Source organism: Podarcis liolepis (assembly GCF_965112155.1).
Source record: "Podarcis liolepis genome assembly, chromosome: 16".
Taxonomy (NCBI): domain Eukaryota; kingdom Metazoa; phylum Chordata; class Lepidosauria; order Squamata; family Lacertidae; genus Podarcis; species Podarcis liolepis.
Genome location: NC_139567.1, coordinates 34,112,545 through 34,133,601, shown reverse-complemented (window position 1 = coordinate 34,133,601; position 21,057 = coordinate 34,112,545). Strand labels below are relative to the sequence as shown.

The 21,057-nt window shown below is 46.5% G+C and overlaps 2 protein-coding genes across 2 annotated transcripts in view; one reads left to right on the top strand and one right to left on the bottom strand.

The window, feature by feature from the left end:
* Positions 1–21,057, bottom strand: part of GTF2IRD1 (GTF2I repeat domain containing 1) — a 1,520,245-nt gene that overhangs the window by 1,280,417 nt on the left and 218,771 nt on the right. The window lies entirely within an intron of this gene.
* Positions 1–21,057, top strand: part of CASTOR2 (cytosolic arginine sensor for mTORC1 subunit 2) — a 47,567-nt gene that overhangs the window by 18,788 nt on the left and 7,722 nt on the right. Inside the window, exons 2-4 of the mRNA XM_083479656.1 lie at positions 678–748; positions 18,382–18,575; positions 20,716–20,848. Coding sequence (XP_083335782.1) covers positions 678–748; positions 18,382–18,575; positions 20,716–20,848 — 398 coding nt within the window. The remainder of the gene's footprint in view (positions 1–677; positions 749–18,381; positions 18,576–20,715; positions 20,849–21,057) is intronic.

Here is a 21,057-nt window from a genome sequence, read left to right as displayed (position 1 = left end):
ATAGAAACTGTTTCTCAGGCGGCTAGTCCTCGTCTTTATAACCCTGTACCTTCTTTCCAGAAGGTATATATACAACCGGAGCATAGGTAAGAGCAGGGGTCAGCAACCTTCTTCAACAGGGGGCCAGGCCACCATTCCTCGGGCCATGTGGGGGGCCGGACTATATTTTTTTGTGGGGGGGGGGGAATGAACGCATTACTGTGCCCCACAAATAACCCAGAGATGCATTTTAAATAAAAGCACACATTCTACTCATGTAAAAACACCAGGCGGGCACTACAAATAACCCAGAGATGCATTTTAAATAAAAGGACACATTCTACTTATGTAAAAACACACTAATTCCCGGACCGTCCAGCAGGACGGATTGAGAAGGCAATTGGGCCCCATCCGGCCCCCAGGCCTTAGGTTGCCTGCCCCTGAGCTAGAGGGAGTCACACCAGAAGCACCTCGACAGATCTTGCTTCTGCGTTTGTTTCCAGAGAAGCCCCAAAGTCTAGCTTAGGTTTGGCACAGAGCAAGGCATGTCTCTCTCTGCGGCTCCCAGCTTTATCACTCAAAGAGATGTTCTTGTGTTGTTGCTGTTGTGTTGGCCTCTGAAATGTGTTCCATAAGCATGCTTAGGGTTTCATGGTTCAGCCAGATGCTTAAAGCAGCCCCCCCCTCCTCTATTTCAGGTGCAAGTTCTTCAGTTTAACAGAGACGCCAGAGGACTATACCATCATAGTGGATGAAGAAGGCTTTCTAGGTGAGCACAACAATGGTCACCTCATGTTCCTTCCTTTATCGGTTCAGTTCAGTGTTGTTGGACCCCACCTGTGCAATACATTTAAAGAAGGATCCTGCCACCTTACAAATGTGTCTTCCCTCTACACCACAAAACCTGTGCGCTGGCTGATGTTGTCCCTGTTGTGCTATTTTTGTATAGATTGCACAAATATTTTTTTCTTTAAAAATGGGGGGGGGGACCCAACCACTACACAAACACATAAAACCACCCCAGCCCAGTGAGGAGCGAACATGCTCAATGGGCCCCGAATGCTCATTGATGGGGAATGGAATGGAGTAGCTGAAAGATCGGACGGCTGGCTGGTGCACTGATTTGAATCACTGCACGCAGCAACATTTTGTTACAGTCCCAAATTATTGTATGACAGTGGTGGGGAGACTGGCAGACCAGATTGCTACCTCCCTCTCCCATTGTGGGCCACGTTTGTCAGGTGGACATGGCTGAACTCTCCTGTGGGATGTTTAGCTTTTCAACAAGCTCCAGTTCCATATGCTCCAACATTTCTCCAATGAAAATAGGGATTCCTATTCAATTATTATTATTATAAACCTGGATAGCTCAGTTGGTTAGGGTGTGGTGCTTATAATGCCAAGGTTGCAGGTTCGATCCCCATGTGGGACAGCTGCATATTCCTGCACTGCAGGGGGTTGGACTAGATGATCCTTAGGGTCCCTTCCAACAATACAATTCTATGATTCTATTGTTGTAGTTGTTGTTTTATTTATACCCCACCCATCTGACTGGCTTGCCCCAGCCACTCTGGGTAGCTTCCAAGATATATAGAAACACAATTAAACATTTAAAAAATTCCCTATACAGGGCTGCCTTCAGACGGCTTGGGGGTTGGACAACTCCATACCCTCCAACATTTATCCGATGAAAGGAAAAGCAGGGCATTCTAGGATCAAATCAGCTTCTGTAAATCAGGGAATGTCACTGGAAAATAGGTACACTTGGAGGGCCTGCAGTTCTCTTGGAAGACATGCCAGGACAGGCATAGGCAAACTCAGCCCTCCAGATGTTTTGGGACTACAACTCCCATCATCCCTGACCACTGGTCTTGTTAGCTAGGGATGATGGGAGTTGTAGTCCCAAAACATCTGGAGGGCCGAGTTTGCCTATGCCTGTGCCAGAACTTCAACTAATGGGGGCGGGGAGGAAAAGATGAGGAATGTTTGGTCTTTAACTGCTCCAGCCTGGAAAGTTAGGAGGCCTTCCTCAATGAGAGCTAGGATCTTGAAATTCTGCATGTGCATAATAATGCAAGACAAACTCCTCTACTAATGGGGTGATTTGCACTGATTGGGCACAGTCAGGTTTTGAACAAGACCATCAACCGATGGAGCATATTAAATTGCTGGCCGCGGCTGCTCCTGGTTTGACATACACTGCATTTATCAAAACGGCAAAGGTCCCTCACGTGGATTTCTTCCCCCCCCCCCTTAGCCCTCCTACTTTTAAATGTCAGGGATAAATTGTGTGGAAAATCCTTCAAACTAATGGCCTGCGAAATATTCGGCAAAAGCTATTTTCTACCCTCTGTTCTAATTGCATCTTAAACTTTAATAGCGCCGGCAACTGGAGAATCACGCACATGCTAATGTCACACTTCACTTGAAGCAATTTGTTTCATAAGATAATGAACTGTATCAGCATTAAGTCGGGAGGAAGAGGAGGAGATGGTGGCGATCGACGGGTTGCCTTGTAGGAGGAAGGAACTCAGTGGGTTTCCACGGTGGCGGTGCAGAGGCTAGGGGTTGTAACCAGTGGTACTCAGAGCACTGCCATCGAATGCACAGGCCAGGAAAACGTAGCAAAAGGTCCTGGACTAGCCCTGTCTGATAGGGTGCCTCCAGTGGTCCCACAAGGGACACGGGTGGTGCTGTGGGTTAAACCACAGAGCCTAGGACTTGCTGATCAGAAGGTCGGCGGTTCGAATCCCCGCAACGGGGTGAGCGCCCATTTGCTCTGCCAACCTAGCAGTTCGAAAGCACATCAAAGTGCAAGTAGATAAATAGGTACCGTTCCGGCGGGAAGGTAAACGGCATTTCCATGCGCTGCTCTGGTTCGCCAGAAGCTGCTTAATCATGCTGGCCACATGACCTGGAAGCTGTATGCCGGCTCCCTCGGCCAATAAAGCGAGATGAGCACCGCAACCCCAGAGTCGGCCACAACTGGACCTAATGGTCAGGGGTCCCTTTACCTTTAGTGGTCCCACACAACCCTGAGTTTCAGCTGTCCCATATCAGGGGCCGAACCCTGTAGTGCGGTAGGCCCTGTCCTGTGGAACTCCTTGCCCGTAGAGGTTCAACAGGAGTTGTCACTGCTGGTTTTCAGACACCTTCTAAAAAACATTATTCAGGTCGGCCTTTCAACCTTGAGATTCTTTGCTAACCAGCTTTTTCCCCACCCAAGTTACATAGGTACACCTTTATTATTATTTATTTTTTGAAAACATTTTTATTTGATTTTACAAATATAAAACATTAACAACCAAAATGCATATCCATATGTAGAGATTACTCTGAATCTCGAGACTTCCCCACCCCTACCCCCGCCATGGGTCCTATTGCCAACATTTAGAACTGCATATTATTTCATAGTCTATATTTTATATCACTCCATATTGTCCATAATGTTTGTTACATTACAAGTGAGATTAAAACCCTGGTAATGTTTTCATCTGCTTGCATTGGTCTCCTAAATAAATTTTCCCATTCTTTTTTGAAGTTTTTGTCCTCTTGGTTCCTGATCTTCCCAGTCAGCTTTGCCATTTTGGCATAATCCATCAACTTAGTTTGCTAACCAACTTCGACTGACATTCTAAAATTGTTGTTGGTTGGAGTTTTGTTTTGTTTTTTAAAGTTTTCCTTTATGAAAGTGCATTTTGTAAGTATATACATAGATAAAAGGCATTTCTCTGCTGCCATGGGGCTTCCGAGCAGTCGCCCATGTAGTCAAAACTGACCCGACTCAGAGCTTGTTAGCTTCAGCAAGAATTGCTGCATCAAATACCCTAAAGGCCATGCTAAGAACTGTATTCATGGTTGCTTTCGACATATGCTACTGAAATGTAAAATTGTCCTTCCCTCTAGGGTTTGAAAAATGTGCACACCGGTGAAAATCTACTTCTGCACGCCAAGGGGATAATTAGAGGGGACTTGGATAGCTAGGGCCACCTTAAAAAGATACGTTTTTCCTCACCTTAGCTGGGAGCCAGTAGTTAATCATTCAGAAATTTCATGGCTTGGCTAGTGTCTGGCTGACTAATAGCATGCTTTTGTAGATTGTGGAGGGCAGTCCTTGTGGGGGTGTTAAAAAAAAAGAAGAAGTTGTTGAGGGGGTTGTAAATTGCATATATTAACCGCCACAAAAGTAGTGAATTTGCTCAGGGCAATGAGCACATAGGTGTACAAGGTTAGTAGCTGACGTTTAATTGTGGAGAGAGTGTGTTTCTCCCTCCTGGAATGCAGGGTCACCTAATGAAGGCGAAAAGGAGGGAGAGACAAACAAACAGGCAAAAGTGTTCTGTTTCTGAAGCACCTGCCATTAAAACATCCCGAAACATACAGTAAAAAAAGGAAAAACATCAGCAACATGAACATTTCCTTACAAAAAAACACAATTCCATATGTACGATCAGTGAAATACAGTTCCATGGAATGGAAATGGTTTATTGAGTATCTACAGATAAATTGTAAACAGATAAGAACATTGGCAGGGTTGCTGTAATAACCTGCAGTTTCAATAAGAGTATATATTTAAAGTAGATGAATAAATGAACAATTTGAGTTAATTTGGATATACAGAAGATATCGAAAATAAATTTAAGGAACCGCAGAAAGAGGGGGAAGGAAGCCAAGTTTCGAAATGTTAAAATGACTGTAAAATTATTGAAATGCTATAATCTGAAAATCTTAAATAAAAATTGGGAGGGGGAATACAGTTCTGTGTATATATATATATAAATTAAAAACCATTCTCTAGGTGAAAAAGTATTTCAGAGCTAACCAAAAACCACAGACTGGGGGGGGGGGAGAGATCTGCTTTTAAAGGAAGGTCTTCATTTGATGGCGAAAAGGCAAAATAAATTGCAGCTGTGCATTGGAAAGGTGTTCCAGAGAGAGCTCTGTTAATGGAGAAATCTGAGGGCTCCCTTGGACAAAAACAAGGACACCAGCCAGGCATACCAGAGCAAAACAGCAGCCAGTAGGCTTGGTCTTTATTGAAGACTGTCGCAACAGGACTCCTACCTGCCACAAGGTGGAACAAGATGGAAGCCCCGAACAAAAGAGCCCCAAACTTTTATTAGCTGCTAATCCCCATGTTACAACCCCCCCCCCCAAACGGCATCACTAATACATCATGGTTACATCATGAAAGGGGAGGTCTGGTGGCAGTAATCTGAGCATCCTGGACCCTGCCCTATGGTTCTTGTCCTCCACCAAACACCCATCAAGTGTAACAAAAGAGATATTTACATTTCCCTGTTTCCCGGCCAAGTTAATCACACCCTTTTGTCTTCATCTGGGTTTGTTAGCCATTTCTGGAATGGCTACCTGTCTGGCACTCAGGTATCAGGATGCCGGGAATTATCACTCAGCTGAGTAGCTGAGCTCACATGTCTATATGAATTTCTGAAGTTTTCCCTGTGAGCCAGTGCATAGATACATTTATCAGTGAATTGTTACATTTGGTATCATGCAGAAAAGGCCCTTTGAATAGATAGGAAGAAACTGTGATGAAGTGTTTTGAGGGACAAATCACAAAAGTCACAAAAGTGATTGTGCTGATTTTGGTAGTGGGCTGCATGTGCATGATATCTGCTGGAGGTGCAACCCCCCCCCAACCTATACATAAATTCCTGCAACAGCTCCCACCACTAACAGCCCAGTTCCTTTCTTGCATAAAGGGGGCCTCTTCTGGTTACACAGCTTGTTTATATTTTGTTCCATAAGAAACATAACAGTTACAGCAAAGAGCAATGATGTATACTTATCTTTGCACACGTTGCAAATTAGTGGCACGGCATCCACGGTATACGATAACAATACTTTTCGTTGCATAATACAATGGAGTGGAACGCTTGGTGAAGTGCTATGGGGAAGTGGCCAGTCTCCTGCAAGGTGGCTTCAGAGAGCAATTCTGAGAGAAGTGGCTGAAATATACTCTGAGTCAAGAGTGGATTTCATGCTCTTTATTCAGCTCATAGTGGTGAGGAGGAATGGAAGTTCCCACAGAATGTCTGCTTTATATACATTATTTACACAATGGGCCACACGTGATTGGCTAATTCCGGGATTCTCTTGTAGGCCAATCAGGTTGCGGATTCACTTCCACCTGGAGCTGGATTGGGTGGCTCCTGTGGACCAATCAGACTGCTGCATTCTGGATCCTATTGTTCTAGGACCAATCAGACTGCTGCATTCTGGATCCTATTGTTCTAGGGCCAATCAGACTGCTGCATTCTGAATCCTATTGTTCTAGGGCCAATCAGACTGCTGCATTCTGGATCCTATTGTTCTAGGGCCAATCAGACTGCTGCATTTTGGATCCTATTCAACTCAGTACACAACAGTGGCTTTGAATGGAAACCACGTCCCCCTCCTTGAGCACCCATCAGCTGTTGGGCAGGTGGGGACACGCCTTGCTCCAGCAAAGGGACCATTGGGGAACCACTCTTGGCTCCTCCTTGTTCCTTTGAAGTGCCAACCTTACCCACTTCACACCTGATGTGTATTGCGTATGGCATGGGTAGGCAAACTAAGGCCTGGGGGCCGGATCCTGCCCAATTGCCTTCTAAATCCAGCCTGTGGATGGTCCAGGAATCGGCGTGTTTTTTTTAATCGGCCCTTTTATTTAAAATAATAATAATAATAATTTATTATTTATACCCCGCCCATCTGTCTGGGTTTCCCCAGCCACTCTGGGCGGCTTCCAACAAAATATTAAAATACAATAGTCTGTTAAACGTTAAAAGCTTCCCGAAACAGGGCTGCCTTCAGGTGTCTTCTAAAAGTCTGGTAGTTGTTTTTCTCTTTGACATCTGGTGGGAGGGCATCTCTGGGTTATTTGTGGGGCCTGCCTGGTGTTTTTGCATGAGTAGAATATGTGCTTTTATTTTAAACACATCTTTAGGTTAATTGTGGGGCATAGGAATTTGTTAACCCCCCCCCCCCCAATATAGATAGATAGATAGATAGATAGATAGATAGATAGATAGATAGATAGATAGATAGTCCGGCCTCCCACAAGGTCTGAGGGACAGTGAACTGGCCCCCTGCAGAAAACGTTTGCTGATCCCTGGCATATGAGCATGACTTCCCCCATATAGCCTGGTGGTCCAAGTGTGGCCTGTGAGGTTATAGAATCATAGAATCATAGAGTTGGAAGAGACCACAAGGGCCATCGAGTCCAACCCCCTGCCAAGCAGGAAACACCATCAGAGCACTCCTGACATATGGTTGTCAAGCCTCTGCTTAAAGACCTCCAAAGAAGGAGACTCCACCACACGCCTTGGCAGCAAATTCCACTGCCGAACAGCTCTTACTGTCAGGAAGTTCTTCCTAATGTTTAGGTGGAATCTTCTTTCTTGTAGTTTGGATCCATTGCTCCGTGTCCGCTTCTCTGGAGCAGCAGAAAACAACCTTTCTCCCTCCTCTATGTGACATCCTTTTATATATTTGAACATGGCTATCATATCACCCCTTAACCTCCTCTTCTCCAGGCTAAACATGCCCAGCTCCCTTAGCCGTTCCTCATAAGGCATCGTTTCCAGGCCTTTGACCATTTTGGTTGCCCTCCTCTGGACACGTTCCAATTTGTCAGTGTCCTTCTTGAACTGTGGTGCCCAGAACTGGACACAGTACTCCAAGGTTCCCCACCTTTATTTAAATACTAGGCTGGTAGGAAGGCAGGCAGGGTGGGTGAGTCTAAGGTACCTTACACCCAGTCAAAGCACTGGTCCATCTTCCTCTGTGTTGTCTAAACAGACTGGCAGCACCTCTCGGTGGTTTCAGGCACAGGATAGTCCCACCATCCCTACCTGGAGAAGCTGGGGGTTGAACGTGAGACCTTCTTCATTCCACTGAGCTATGGCCCTTCCAGCCTTTGCCCGCCTGGCTGCAGTCTCTCTTGTAGTTCCCTTCATTTCTGCAGACGGGGGAGGAAGAAAGGAGGCTTTAGAGAAAGGCATTTATTAGGCAGTCATCAGTAGCAGCTCAGGAACTCAGCCATGGCACAATAGCAGCTTGTTTGCCATTGGGGCATGTGGTTGGTCCGGGGAGCTCAGGGAGGCCTGCAGAGACCACGGCAGCCCAGATTTTGAGATCTGGCAATCCAAACGTGGACCATTGGTCTGGAATTTCCTCCCACCCCGTGTTAAGGGATGCCCAGAGAACCTGGAGAAAATGTTCTACAGTAAGTGGAGAATTATAGTGCAAGAAGGAAGCTCTCTTCCTCCTTCCCCCCCCCCAACTCCCCCTATTTTTATCGTGGTGAGGAATATTTTCCAGCCCTTTCCTTTGCTCGCATCCACAATGACTGTTATTCAGGGCTGGTGACCTTCACGTTGCCCTTGATGTTAAGAAATTACATTTAGCAAGGATTCTATTTATTTCTGTCTCTCAGTCTTCTGCCCCCCCAAGTAGCCAGCCTGAAGTGGGGAGAGTGATGGGGGCACGCGCACGCGCGCACACACACACACACACACACACACACACAAACCAAACTACCTCCCTTGATTACAGCCTGTTTGTTTGCCAGTTGACTTTGTTTGCTGTGCATGCAAACAGAGATCTTGCTGTTCCAACTGCTGTATCTTGTTTTATAAACAGCAGCCAAGCAGCATGTTAAGCTGTTGGTATCTGAAGAGGACTTGCCTTATAATTTATTTGGGGTGCATTAATAAAGGGGACGGCAAGGCAGGATATTGCAGGATATTTGTCTGCTTAAAGCATAGATCCCTGGACTCTCTTCCTGCAATTAGGGCTTATTTATTAATTTTGCTAATTAAGGACGCCCACAAAGCATTGGCCAGAGCATATCGCTGAGCCCTGAAGCAGATGAAACATCAAAGTATAGCAATCAAGAAGTCAAACTGGTTCCAGTTCAAGCTTCCAATGGAGGAAGAAAAATTTAGCTTGTTCCATTTTCAAGCTCAGCCTCCTTTTGACTCCCATGTCGAACCAAACGTGGAGAGAAACCCAGAAAAACCTGAACTGTTCTTTGAATTCTCTCTCTCTTTTTTTTTTTAAATCTCCAAAGCAGCTTACTGTGAAAGCTACCCAAATAAAGCAATAGAAAGTGAAAAGAAATAGAACAAGCATAAAACTGCAGAAGGAGCAGTTTACGGTCAGTAAGTGGATCTTCCCCAATCTGGTGACTGCCAGGTGTTGCTGAACTACAATTCCCAACAGCCCCAGCCAACATGCCTTAATGGTTGAGGAGGATGAGAGCTGGGAGCCCAGCAACTTCCAAGGGGCACCATATTGGCGTGGGCCTCTGTAAATAATTTCAGAGGGCAAATTGAGAGAGCAGATGCACCTTTTGAGCAATTTAAAAGTCTTGGGGAGGATAAAGCCTTCTCTAACCAAGCCTGTGCAGATGTGCTTAGGAGTGCATCCCGCTTGTTCAATATCCCAGATAAACCTGCCTAAAATCTAAACGCAATTTTGACCACCTAGCATTGGTTTGGGAAGCATGCTTCATAAATAAGGAGCCACCACTGAAAAGGCAATGTCTCTCAAGTTACCATCCACGTTACCTGGATTAGTCCCTGGGAAAGGAACCTCGGAAGTGGATCTTAAATATATTACATGGTGATCCTTCTCTTTTAATGTTTGTACAGGCAGGGAAGGAGGGAGATCCCTTTATTTAGACCCGATGGTTGGCATCCCATCTGTCCCGGGAGGCAAAGGAGAGCAAAATGGAGAGCAAAATGCTGGTTTGCCAGTTTTGTGCTCTTGTTGAAAAATGGCCTGTGTCCTGGGGAGACTGATATTCTCCTCCTGTTTGTTTCCGGAGGCTAGGTAAAAGGTAAAGGGACCCCTGACCATTAGGTCCAGTCGTGGCCGACTCTGGGGTTGCGACGCTCATCTCGCTTTATTGGCCGAGGGAGCCGGCGTACAGCTTCCGGGTCATGTGGCCAGCATGACTAAGCCGCTTCTGGCGAACCAGAGCAGCGCATGGAAATGCCGTTTACCTTCCCGCCAGAGCAGTACCTATTTATCTACTTGCACTTTGACGTGCTTTCAAACTGCTAGGTTGGCAGGAGCAGGGACCAAGCGATGGGAGCTCACCCCGTCGCAGGGATTCGAATCACCGACCTTCTGATTGGCAAGTCCTAGGCTCTGTGGTTTAACCCACAGCGCCACCCGCGTGTTCGTCTATTTTTTCATACCAGGCTCACACCTGTCTCCTGTGCCAGAATTCTATGGTTCTGCTTTCCCTGTTCTCCCTGACAATTAGCTCTGTGTTACTAGCAAGCTTGCTCGTCCTTTTCTCTGTGGTCACTGGCCTGATGGACGTATCTATCCCAACAGGGCACAAAGCTGCAGACAGGGTAGGGCAGGATTGTACATGTAAAAGGAAGTCTGCCTATTTTATTTTTTTTGCTCCCTGACAAAGGAAGGGAAAGTCTCCTGCTTCTCATATGATACTTCCCCTCCCCCCTTCCCTAGCGCCTCTGCCACTGCTTTTTTTCTGCCTCCCCCCGCCCCGCCATGGAACTAGCACCTATGTCAGAAATAGAACTGACCCTCTTGTTAAGAAGAGTTATAAAAGTCATGCTTAGTCACAGTGCTGTACTTGAGCTGTGAAGCCAGTGTAGCCAAGCCGTTATCAACAACAGCCACGGTGGTGTCATCTCATCAGTGCAGTAATAAAGTTTTGGGTGTATATATATATATATATTGGCAAGTGATGTTCCAGTTTGAGGAAAGGATGCAGCTCAGTGGAAAAGGTTCTGGGTTCCGTTCCCAGTGCTTCCAGGTTGGATAGGGGGAAACTCCCAGACAGCAGCTGCCAGTCAGTGCAAACAATAGGCTGGATAAACCAGTGATCTCACCCAGTGGTGCTTCAGGTTAAGAACAGTTTCAGCTTAAGAAGGGACCTCCGGAACGAATTAAGTACTTAACCTGAGGTACCACTGTACAACCTTGGATAAAGAGCAAGGAACTCTAGCACAGATAGATGCCATGAGCCCCTGGCCAGCTGCTTCGCCAGTGATGGCAAACAGCCATTTTAATTTCCCACAATGCCCTGGGTCACACTTATACACATGACACTCTGGTGCAAGGAGGGGATTACGTTCTTGATGCAGCAGCTAGAGAAGTCTGTGGATGTGGCTCCACCAAAATATGAGGGACACACACACACACACACACACACGGCTTGTTGCCAAGACCCCCACCCTGCCAATCCTGGAGCTATCCCAGAACAATCTGTTCTTATTTTGTTGCACTCCTGAATTTCCAGTATGGTGTGGTGGGCAGAGAAGAGAGGGTTTAAATGATACCCCTTCCCCTTTGTGTGTTCTTTTGCTGAGTGTCTGAACTCCCCTGATGTCAGCCTTTGACTGGAAGAGTCCTCAGGCCCCCCGTTCAGCTGCTTGTAAGCCATTCGCTGCCTCGCCACCGAAGCGTACCTCACAGGGCTGCTATAAGGATGAAATGTTGAACTATAGGAGCTCCCTCTTCTAGCTCAGCGCTAGGTCCACCACGCTGTGCAGAACCAGACAGAGGTCCTTCTCGGTAGTGGCGCCCGCCCTGTGGAACACCCTCCCTTCAGATGTGAAGGAAATAAGCAGCTATCTTCTTTTTAAAAGACATCTGAAGGCAGCCCTGTTTAGGGAAGTTTTTAATATTTAATGCTGTATTGTTTTTAACACTTGATTGGAAGCTGCCCAGAGTGGCTGGGGAAACTCAGCCAGATGGGCGGGGTATAAATTATTATTATTTATTATTATTATTATTATCATCATCATCATCATCATCATCATCATCACAGATTCGGCCCTGGCATCTCTAGCGAAGCCAGCTTGCTCAACAAAGTCTTGCCGCAGACTCTAGGGAATGGCTGCCAGTCAGAGCCTGGGAGCCCTGGGTTAGATCAGCCCAACAGTCTGGCTAAATATCAAGCCACTTCATGTGCTCATGTGAGAGATAACTTGTTTTGTAGAAGACATGCAACAACAACAACACCATCACCCCAGAAAAATGAGAATGATCTCAGCCTGTCCTTCAAAAAAATAAAAATAAAGCCTTGCCAGGATTTCAATGTATGGCCCATTTAATTTATTTTTCTTGGCTCAAGCAAAGGAAAGCAGTTTGGACATAACGTTGCTATGCTTTAAGCGAGCCAAACAGAATGCCCATAACTAGAGTTTGTTATATAATGGAGCTTACATAATCAAGTGGCAACTAAAAATATACTCCGGTTTAACTTCTAATGCAGTCAGGCATGAATAGATGATTCCACTTCTAGGAGGAAATGAATTTCTCTCTTTGTGTCTGTTTATGTCTTGCAGAGGGCCAATATATTATATATCAATTTTGTGCAGCCCAGATCTTTTGGTCTAAAAATTCCTGTCATCCTCAGCCTGATGGAACTTGTTGTTTGAAAGACCTGGAGGGCAACAGATTGAAGAAGACAAATATACAGTGGTACCTCAGGTTACAAACCTAATTCGTTCTGGAGGTCCATTCTTAACCCGAAATTGTTCTTAACCTGAGGCGTGCTTTCGTAAATGGGACCTCCCACTGCTGCTACACTGCCAGCATGCAATTTCCGTTCTCATCCTGGGGCAAAGTTCTCAACCCAAGGTACTACTTGCAAACTTTGCTTCAGGATGAGAACAGAAATTGTGTGGCGGTGGTGCGGCAGCAACAGGAGGCCCCATTAGCTAAAGTGGTGCTTCGGGTTAAGAACAGTTTCAGGTTAAGTACAGACCTCCGGAACGAATTAAGTACTTAACCCGAGGTACCACTGTATGTGGGACATGGGTGGCGCTGTGGCTTAAACCACAGAGCCTAGGACTTGCTGATCAGAAGGTCGGCGGTTCAAATTCCCGCAACGGGGTGAGCTCCCGTTGTTCGGTCCCTGCTCCTGCCAACCTAGCAGTTCGAAAGCACGTCAAAGTGCAAGTAGATAAATAGGTACCGCTCTGGTGGGAAGGTAAACGGCATCTCCGTGCGCTGCTCTGGTTCGCCAGAAGCAGCTTAGTCCTGCTGGCCACATGACCCGGAAGCTGTACGCCAGCTCCCTTGGCCAAGAAAGAGAGATGAGCGCCGCAACCCCAGAGTCGGCCACGACTGGACCTAATGGTCAGGGGCCCCTTTACCTTTACCACTGTATGTATCTGGCACAAGGGAACAGCGTACACCCTGATAGTTTTCTCCCTCCCTAGGAGCCAGCTGTGTTCCACCTTTTCTTGCTCTCTCTTACCAGCCCATTTTGGCATTGTTTACCCACATAATTCCCCGGGCACCTTATCAGATTAGCAGGACTTCGAAATGCGGAGCGGCATCTGTGCTTGGAAAGAATGCTTGCACCTGGCTGGCATCCAGCTGCCCTGTTGGCTTCTGCGGGCTCAGATTTTGATGTAAACACATTCTTGATACGCTGAAGCCAAACGTGAGACCTGCCTCCTCGTGGCCTAATTATAGAGACACGAGGACCTGTTTGGCGGGTTTTGTGGCTACTTTGGCATCCTGTCCCCGGGCCAGGCATTCAGGAGGGCTGGGGGGGGGGGCAAGGAGTTGTTCACACCCAGGATCTGGACCACCTGTGACCTCGAGGATGCAAAGAGTTGGAAGTGCAGCAGCAGAGATCATCCTGTGTGTACCTTAAGGGTTAATTCTCTTCTGGTTAAAATCAGCTAGCCAAGGGGAGGATGGCTGGAGGCAGCCCTGTGTGGAAGAGGAGCCTGCAATGGAAAACAGATTAGTCTAAATAAAAATGAAAAGGGGAAATAACAAAAAGAAGGAGGAAAGAAAAAGAAAAGATATTACTATAAATTCATGGAAAGTAATTTTGTATCTTTGACCTTACTTCCATGGAAGGAGGAAGAGAGGGGGAAACTGGTGCTGTTTATTTATACCGAGTTTTTTGTAAATCCCATTTTCCAAGGAAAGGTGCTGTCAGAAACTTGTGTTTATGCATGTAAATGTACATTGTTTTGTGTTTCTCTGAAGAGAATCATGGTAGTTTTCTCCTTCCCAGTTCATTTGTACAACAGCCCTGCCAGGTTGGCATGGCTGAGAGAGATGGTGGCTCGAGGGTCAACTAAAGAGCTTGGTGGGTGTTGGAACTTTAAATCACTCTTGGACCCCTTCTGCTGTGTACATTTAAATCAGTATTGTGCCATTTTAGGGAGCCCATGGCTTTCCTCCAAAGAATCCTGGGAACTGAAGTTTGTTAAAGGCAATACTTTTTTTTCTATAAATGTTTAGGGGTACTCTCATTTTGACTCAGGAAAATCACCATTTTATAGTTCAAATCGGGGGAAATAAATGCAGTAAATGGACAAAAGTACAAAGATTCACAAAATGTTTAGGGGTATGCATACCCCTGTGTCCCCCCAGAAAAAAGCACTGGTTAGAGGTGCTGAGAGGTGTTAAAAAGGTAAAGGGACCCCTGAACATTAGGTCCAGTCGTGGACGACTGTGGAGTTGTGGCGCTCATCTCGCTTTATTGGCCGAGGGAGCCGGCGTACAGCTTCCGGATCATGTCGCCAGCATGACTAAGCCGCTTCTGGCAAACCAGAGCAGCGCACGGAAATGCCGTTTACCTTCCCACTGGAGCTGTACCTAGTTATCTACTTGCACTTTGATGTGCTTTCGAACTGCTAGGTGGGCAGGAGCAGGGACCGGACAATGGGAGCTCACCCTGATGCGGGGATTCGAACCGCCGACCTTCTGATCAGCAAGCCCTAGGCTCTGTGGTTTAATCCACAGCGCCACCCATGTCCCATCTGAGAGGTGTTAGGAGACCTTTAATTCCCTTCATGGAACTACAATTCCCAGAATTTAAATGAAAGGTGCAGATGAAGATGATAGATAGATAGATAGATAGATAGATAGATAGATAGATAGATAGATAGAAGATAGATGATAGATAGATAGATAGATAGATAGATAGATAGATAGATAGATAGATACATAGATAGATAGATAGATACATAGATAGATGAGGCATGTGTACAGAATGCAGTTTTTCCTTGTCTGAGTTACCACATACTTATTTTACAAACCGCTTCCATCAGCCACATCCTCATGTGGCTGTTTGTAAAACCAGAGCGGCTGGAACTATTGCAGAAATGTGTTATTAAAGGTGTTTCTATTGCAGTGTTTCGGGACGGGTGGCCACTGGTGTCAACCTTCACAGCATCAGGTGTGATCTCCCTTTCCAACGCACCACCTCTCTCCCAACCACTTACGGAGAAGATGCGAGAGTTGACAGGGCAAGCCGAGCGGCCCAAAATAATTGGAGACTGCTTCTCTCTCTTTTCCTTTTTGTTCCGGCATCTTGCTTAGATTGTAAGTGTCAGGATTCTGGGACAGAACAACAGGAGTCACCGGCAAACTGCAAAATCAGGCGACAATTCCATTTATTATTTATACCCCACCCATCTGACTGGGCCTCCCCAGCCACTCTGGGCGGCTTCCAACAAAGGATTAAAAATACATTAAAACATCAGTAATAAAAAACTTCCCTAAACAGGGCTGCCTTCAGATGTCTTCTAAACATCAGATAGTTGTTTATTTCCTTGACATCTGACGGGAGGGCGTTCCACAGGGTGGGCGCCACTACCAAGAAGGCCCTCTGCCTGGTTCCCTGTAACTTCACTTCTCACAGGGAGGGAACCGCCAGAAGGCCCTCGGCACGGGATCTCAGTGCCTGGGCTGAATGATGGAGGTGGAGACGCTCCTTCAGGGCCGAGGCCATTTTGGGCTTTAAAGATCAGCACCAACACTTTGAATTGTGCTCGGAAACGTACCTGTCATTTTGAGTACTCTGTGCAGCCCATTGTGACTGTGGGGTGGAAGGCAGTGGGGATCAAGGGTAAGTGGAACCAGAGAGAGAGAGAGAGAGAGAGAGAGAGAGGTGCATTTTGCAATTGTATGCATGCAATTTTGAGGGCGCAATTGCATTTTGAAGTTTAAGGCTGTAAGGTGAGGTTGACATTATCTGCATTCTTCTGGGTTTTGTTTTGCCTTTTGTACGCTCAGGACAGATGAAGCGTACAGGAGAGTTTGGAATTTGTTTTGGCATTTTAAAAACTTGGGGGGGGTATCATGGGGGCAAAGAAAGCATCCCATGTGCCTCTGTCTGTTTCACTATCTATTCTTGAGTGCTGCGGCTCAAAACCATTTTGTTTGCCTGAGAAAAGGAGCTTTGAGTCCTCGCAGTCTTTGGGTGAAAGCAAAAATACTACTCAGAAATCCGTATGTGTTGCAAGATGTTTTCCACCAGTGGTTGGCAGAAGGTAGACTGGGGTATTTATTGGATGAATTCTGAGAAACAAGCTTCGCTGTGTTGGCTTTGGCATCAATCAGCAGGAACGTGAAAGCAAATATTTTTGGCATTGCAATTGTTTCAGCTAGAAAATGTGCAAGCGAGAATATTGGGAGTGGAGGCGAAAGCATTTGAATTTCCGAAAAGGTCAGGATTCTTTCTTTAAACAACGTAAGAACTCTACCACTATGCAAAAGCATATAACCTGTTTTCTTAGAGTAACAAAGAAACACAGGGGCATCCCACAGTGTCTTGTTGAACCCCTCGAGTCAGCCCTCTGTGGGGTCTTTTGCATCAAGGGAAGAGCAAAAAAAATCATAGAATCATAGAGCTGGAAGAGACCACAAGGGCCATCAAGTCCAACCCCCTGGAAACACCACCAGAGCACTCCTGACATATGGTTGTCAAGCCTCTGCTTAAAGACCTCCAAAAAAGGAGACTCCACCACACTCCTTGGCAGCAAATTCCACTGTCGAACAGCTCTTACTGTCAGGAAGTTCTTCCTAATGTTTAGGTGGAATCTTCTTTCTTGTAGTTTGGATCCATTGCTCCGTGTCCGCTTTTCTGGAGCAGCAGAAAACAACCTTTCTCCCTCCTCTATGTGACATCCTTTTATATATTTGAACATGGCTATCATATCACCCCTTAACCTCCTCTTCTCCAGGCTAAACATGCCCAGCTCCCTTAGCCGTTCCTCATAAGGCATCGTTTCCAGGCCTTTGACCATTTTGGTTGCCCTCCTCTGGACATGTTCCAGTTTGTCAGTGTCCTTCTTGAACTGTGGTGCCCAGAACTGGACACAGTACTCCAGGTGAGGTCTGACCAGAGCAGAATACAGTGGCACTATTACTTCCCTTGATCTAGATGCTATACTCCTATTGATGCAGTCCAGAATTGCATTGGCTTTTTTAGCTTCCGTGTCACACAGATCATTCTCATTCACAGGCAATAGTTGGGTGGGGGCATGTGAGGAAGAATGAGCTGAAGAAAGCATGCTGGTTGGTTGCTATTTTTATTTAATAGTCTTAGAGTCACAAAATGTTTAGGGGTATGCGTACACCTGCGCACCACCCCCTCCCCTCCCCAGAAAAAAAGCACTGTGCACATGGGTATGTATGTTCTTATTGCTGTAAGAAAAACAAATGGACCGACCTGCATCATCTGAGGCCCTTCGTCGCGAGCCTCCTCCACAAGAGATCTGGAGGGGGCAAGATAAAGATGGGCCTTTTCAGTGGTGGCTCCCAGTTCGTGGAATGCTCTCCCCAGGAAGGCTTGCCTGGAGCCTTTGTTAGGTTGGCACCCTGGAGAGGTTGTGGGCTCCCCTTCCTTGAAGGTCTTTAAGCAGAGGTTGGGTGGCCATCTGCCATGGATGCTTTAGCTGAGATTCCTGCATTGCAGTGGGGTCAGACTAGATGACCCTTGGAGTCCCTAACAACTCTACGATTCTACAGCTTTAGGCACCAGGCAAAAGCATCCCTCTTCTCCCCGGCTATTGGCTAACTAAACAATCTATGGCTTTTTAAACTGTGGGTGTTGTTTTGTTTCTTTTTGTTGTTATAGGAATTCTAAGGTCTTATATTTATAAAATAAATGTTCATAAATGTACAAGGCAAACACATACATAAGTATATAAACCACGTGTCTGAAATAGTGCAGGAGAACAACCCTGAAGCCATTTTGACTCTCCTAAGGGAAAGGGTTATATATTTTTATATTGTAAACCACCCTGCGATCCTCAGATGATGGACAGTATAGAAGTATAATGTATATAATAAAATAAATGCCAGAGGAACACAGCTGCTGCCTTCGAAATAGTTTCACAGTAAACTGCTTTCGTGTCATTCATATTTGTCTGAATTTGCCAGAATAAACAGACTCTCAGAACATTATCAAGAAGTGCTTGCTGTGCAAGGGACAAATAGGCACCATGTTCTTTGACAGGTATGGAACGTTCCAGAACAAATGTAAGATCAATCACACTTCAGAACTCCCTTCTTAGCTCTCAGCTGAATTAATATTCACCGATGAACCAATGAAGGTAATTGTTGTGGGTTTTTTCCCCTCTCAACACTCAGAGCTCCCTTCCTCAGAACACCTGAGTGTGGCGGATGCGACGTGGTTGGCGCTCAACGTGGTTTCCGGAGGAGGCAGTTTCTCCAGCTCCCAGCCCATCGGTGTGACCAAGATTGCCAAATCAGTGATAGCTCCGTTGGCTGATCAGAACATCTCAGTATTCATGCTCTCTACTTATCAGACAGACTTCATCCTGGTAAGGAAACACAATGTGAGCAGATAAATGACAGAAGTCATGCTCCATCTACAGAAGACCTGATAGGAATCAGATGGGTGGCCTCCCCTGAGACTATGACTTTAAGGGAATGATCCCCAATTATTTCCTATTTACCCTCTGCTTGACTTCTGAATTTTTAAAATTTTGATAACAGGTAACCGACATGCAACATGGTGTCAGAAGTGGCACTTACTGCAGTGGTTTCTAGCATGTATTGGTTGGCAGTGGGAAGCCTCTGGATTTGACTCTGGCACAACATCAGTCCTGCACACTCTAGCTTGCACTTTACTCAGAAAACGGGGCACTCGCTCTGCCCCTAGTCAGTGATAGCCCTCATCCTGTGGTCCCTGTGTGCTGCCTTTGGGGATACCTTGTTTAGTGCAAGCTCTCTCCTTTGTCCTTCCTGCCGCACTCAGCATCCCAGAGTTTTTTGAACTTCTGCCTGTCCTTAGTAGGCGGCTGGACCCCTCTTGGCACATGCCTGTAAAATCATGTGTGAGAGTGCTGAGGCGTCAGAAAAGTTGCAGCTTTGCACTTCAGCTGCTTTTGAACCACTGATAACCAGTTGTTTTTCAAAACAAAAATGGGGGAAAGGAAAGGAAGCTCTTTAGGTCCTTAAGAAGTATTCCACACCAGGCAATACCTTCTTTTTCTTCTTTAGAACGACTACAAATGCACAATGGTCTGAGGAAGCTTTTGTGCTCTGGATGTTAAGAAAAGTGTAGTGGGGGTATGGGGGTTCCTAGGAGCAGAGTAGGCAATGAACCAGGGAATTATCCTGCTAACTGTGCATGAGTGGGGAAGCTTATGGAAGCACCTGCCTGGATCAGGGCCTGTCTAGGAGCCAGGAAGATTGGAGATCCAGTGTCTTCCAATAATAATAATAATAATAATAATTTATTATTTATACCCCGCCCATCTGGCTGAGTTTCCCCAGCCACTCTGGGAGGCTCCCAATTGAGTGTTAAAAACAATACAGCATTAAATATTAAAAACTTCCCTAAACAGGGCTGCCTTCAGATGTCTTTTAAAAATAAGATACTTCCTTGACATCTGAAGGGAGGGCGTTCCACAGGGCGGGCACCACTACCAAGAAGGCCCTCTGTCTGGTTGCCTGTAACCTCACTTCTCGCAATGAGGGAACCACCAGAAGGCCCTCGGTGCTGGACCTCAGTGTCTGGGCAGAACGATGGGGGTGGAGACGCTCCTTCAGGTGTATTGGTCCGAGGCCATTTAGGGCTTTAAAGGTCAACACCAGCACTTTGAATTGTGCTCAGAAACGTACTGGGAGCCCATGCAGATCTCTCGGGACTGGTGTTATCCTGGTGGCGACTCCCAGTCACCAGTCTAGCCTCCGCATTCTGGATTAATTGCAGTTTCCAGGTCACCTTCAAAGGTAGCTCCATGTAGAGCACATTGCAGTAGTCCAAGCGGGAGATAACTAGATCATGCACCACTCTTCCTAGACAGGGGACACAAAGACATATGCATACATACCTGGCTGGCACACCCATAAGGCAAGGGGAGGCAACTGCCTCAGGCAGCAAGATCCGCAGAGCAGCAGATTCCAGTGTAGATCTTTATTCCCCTTGTTCCTGATCTCTCCCCCCTGAGAGGGAGGCGCACCATTCTGTGGTTCACCTCAGGTATCAAAACGTATTGGGTCAGCCCGGCAAAAACACTCATGCCCTTACTCCCATCCAACCAATCTCTGTCCGTGGTCCTGTTTGATATGGGCCATAAGTGCCGACTCCTTGGGGCCTCGAGCACCCACAAAATTCCCCATGAGTGGGCTGGGCACCCACAGATTTTGGTGCCAGGGCCAAGCGTCCTGCATGGCACCCACAGCCCTGGGCACCCACAGTCGCAAGGCCAAGCTGGCACTCCTGGCGAGGGGCTTCATGCATGAATTAGACTTAAGCATGTTGGTTATATGAGGCGGATTGTCCCACAGTAACCCCAGCCTGGGAGCTTAGAGTGAAGGGCAGGCAATGAATTAAAATAATAGCAACAGTGTCTTTGTTTTTCTCATGAGCCGATTTCTTCTTCTTCTTCTTTCTTCTTCTTCTTCCTTCTTTCTTCTTCTTCTTCTTCTTCTTCTTCTTCTTCTTCTTCTCAGATCCGTGAGCGGGACCTCCCCTTTGTGACACACACGCTGGCTTCTGAATTCACCATCCTCAGGGTCGTGAACGGGGAGGCGGTGGCAGCCGACAGCCTCGGGATAACAAACGGATTTATGAAACCGAAACTGGGTATGGTTCCCCTCCGGTTTGCCACCTGTCCCCAGTTTTACGGGGATCAGTGTTCTCTTTCTGGTCACAGTCCATTGCAAACCAAGACCCCTTTTAATGGTGTATGCCAATTTCCTTTGGGGGGGGGCGCCATCCAACATCGTGCTACGTTGAAGCAGTACCCTTGTTCCCAATGTTTTGCTGCAGCAGAACGTGGTTGCAGAAGAGAA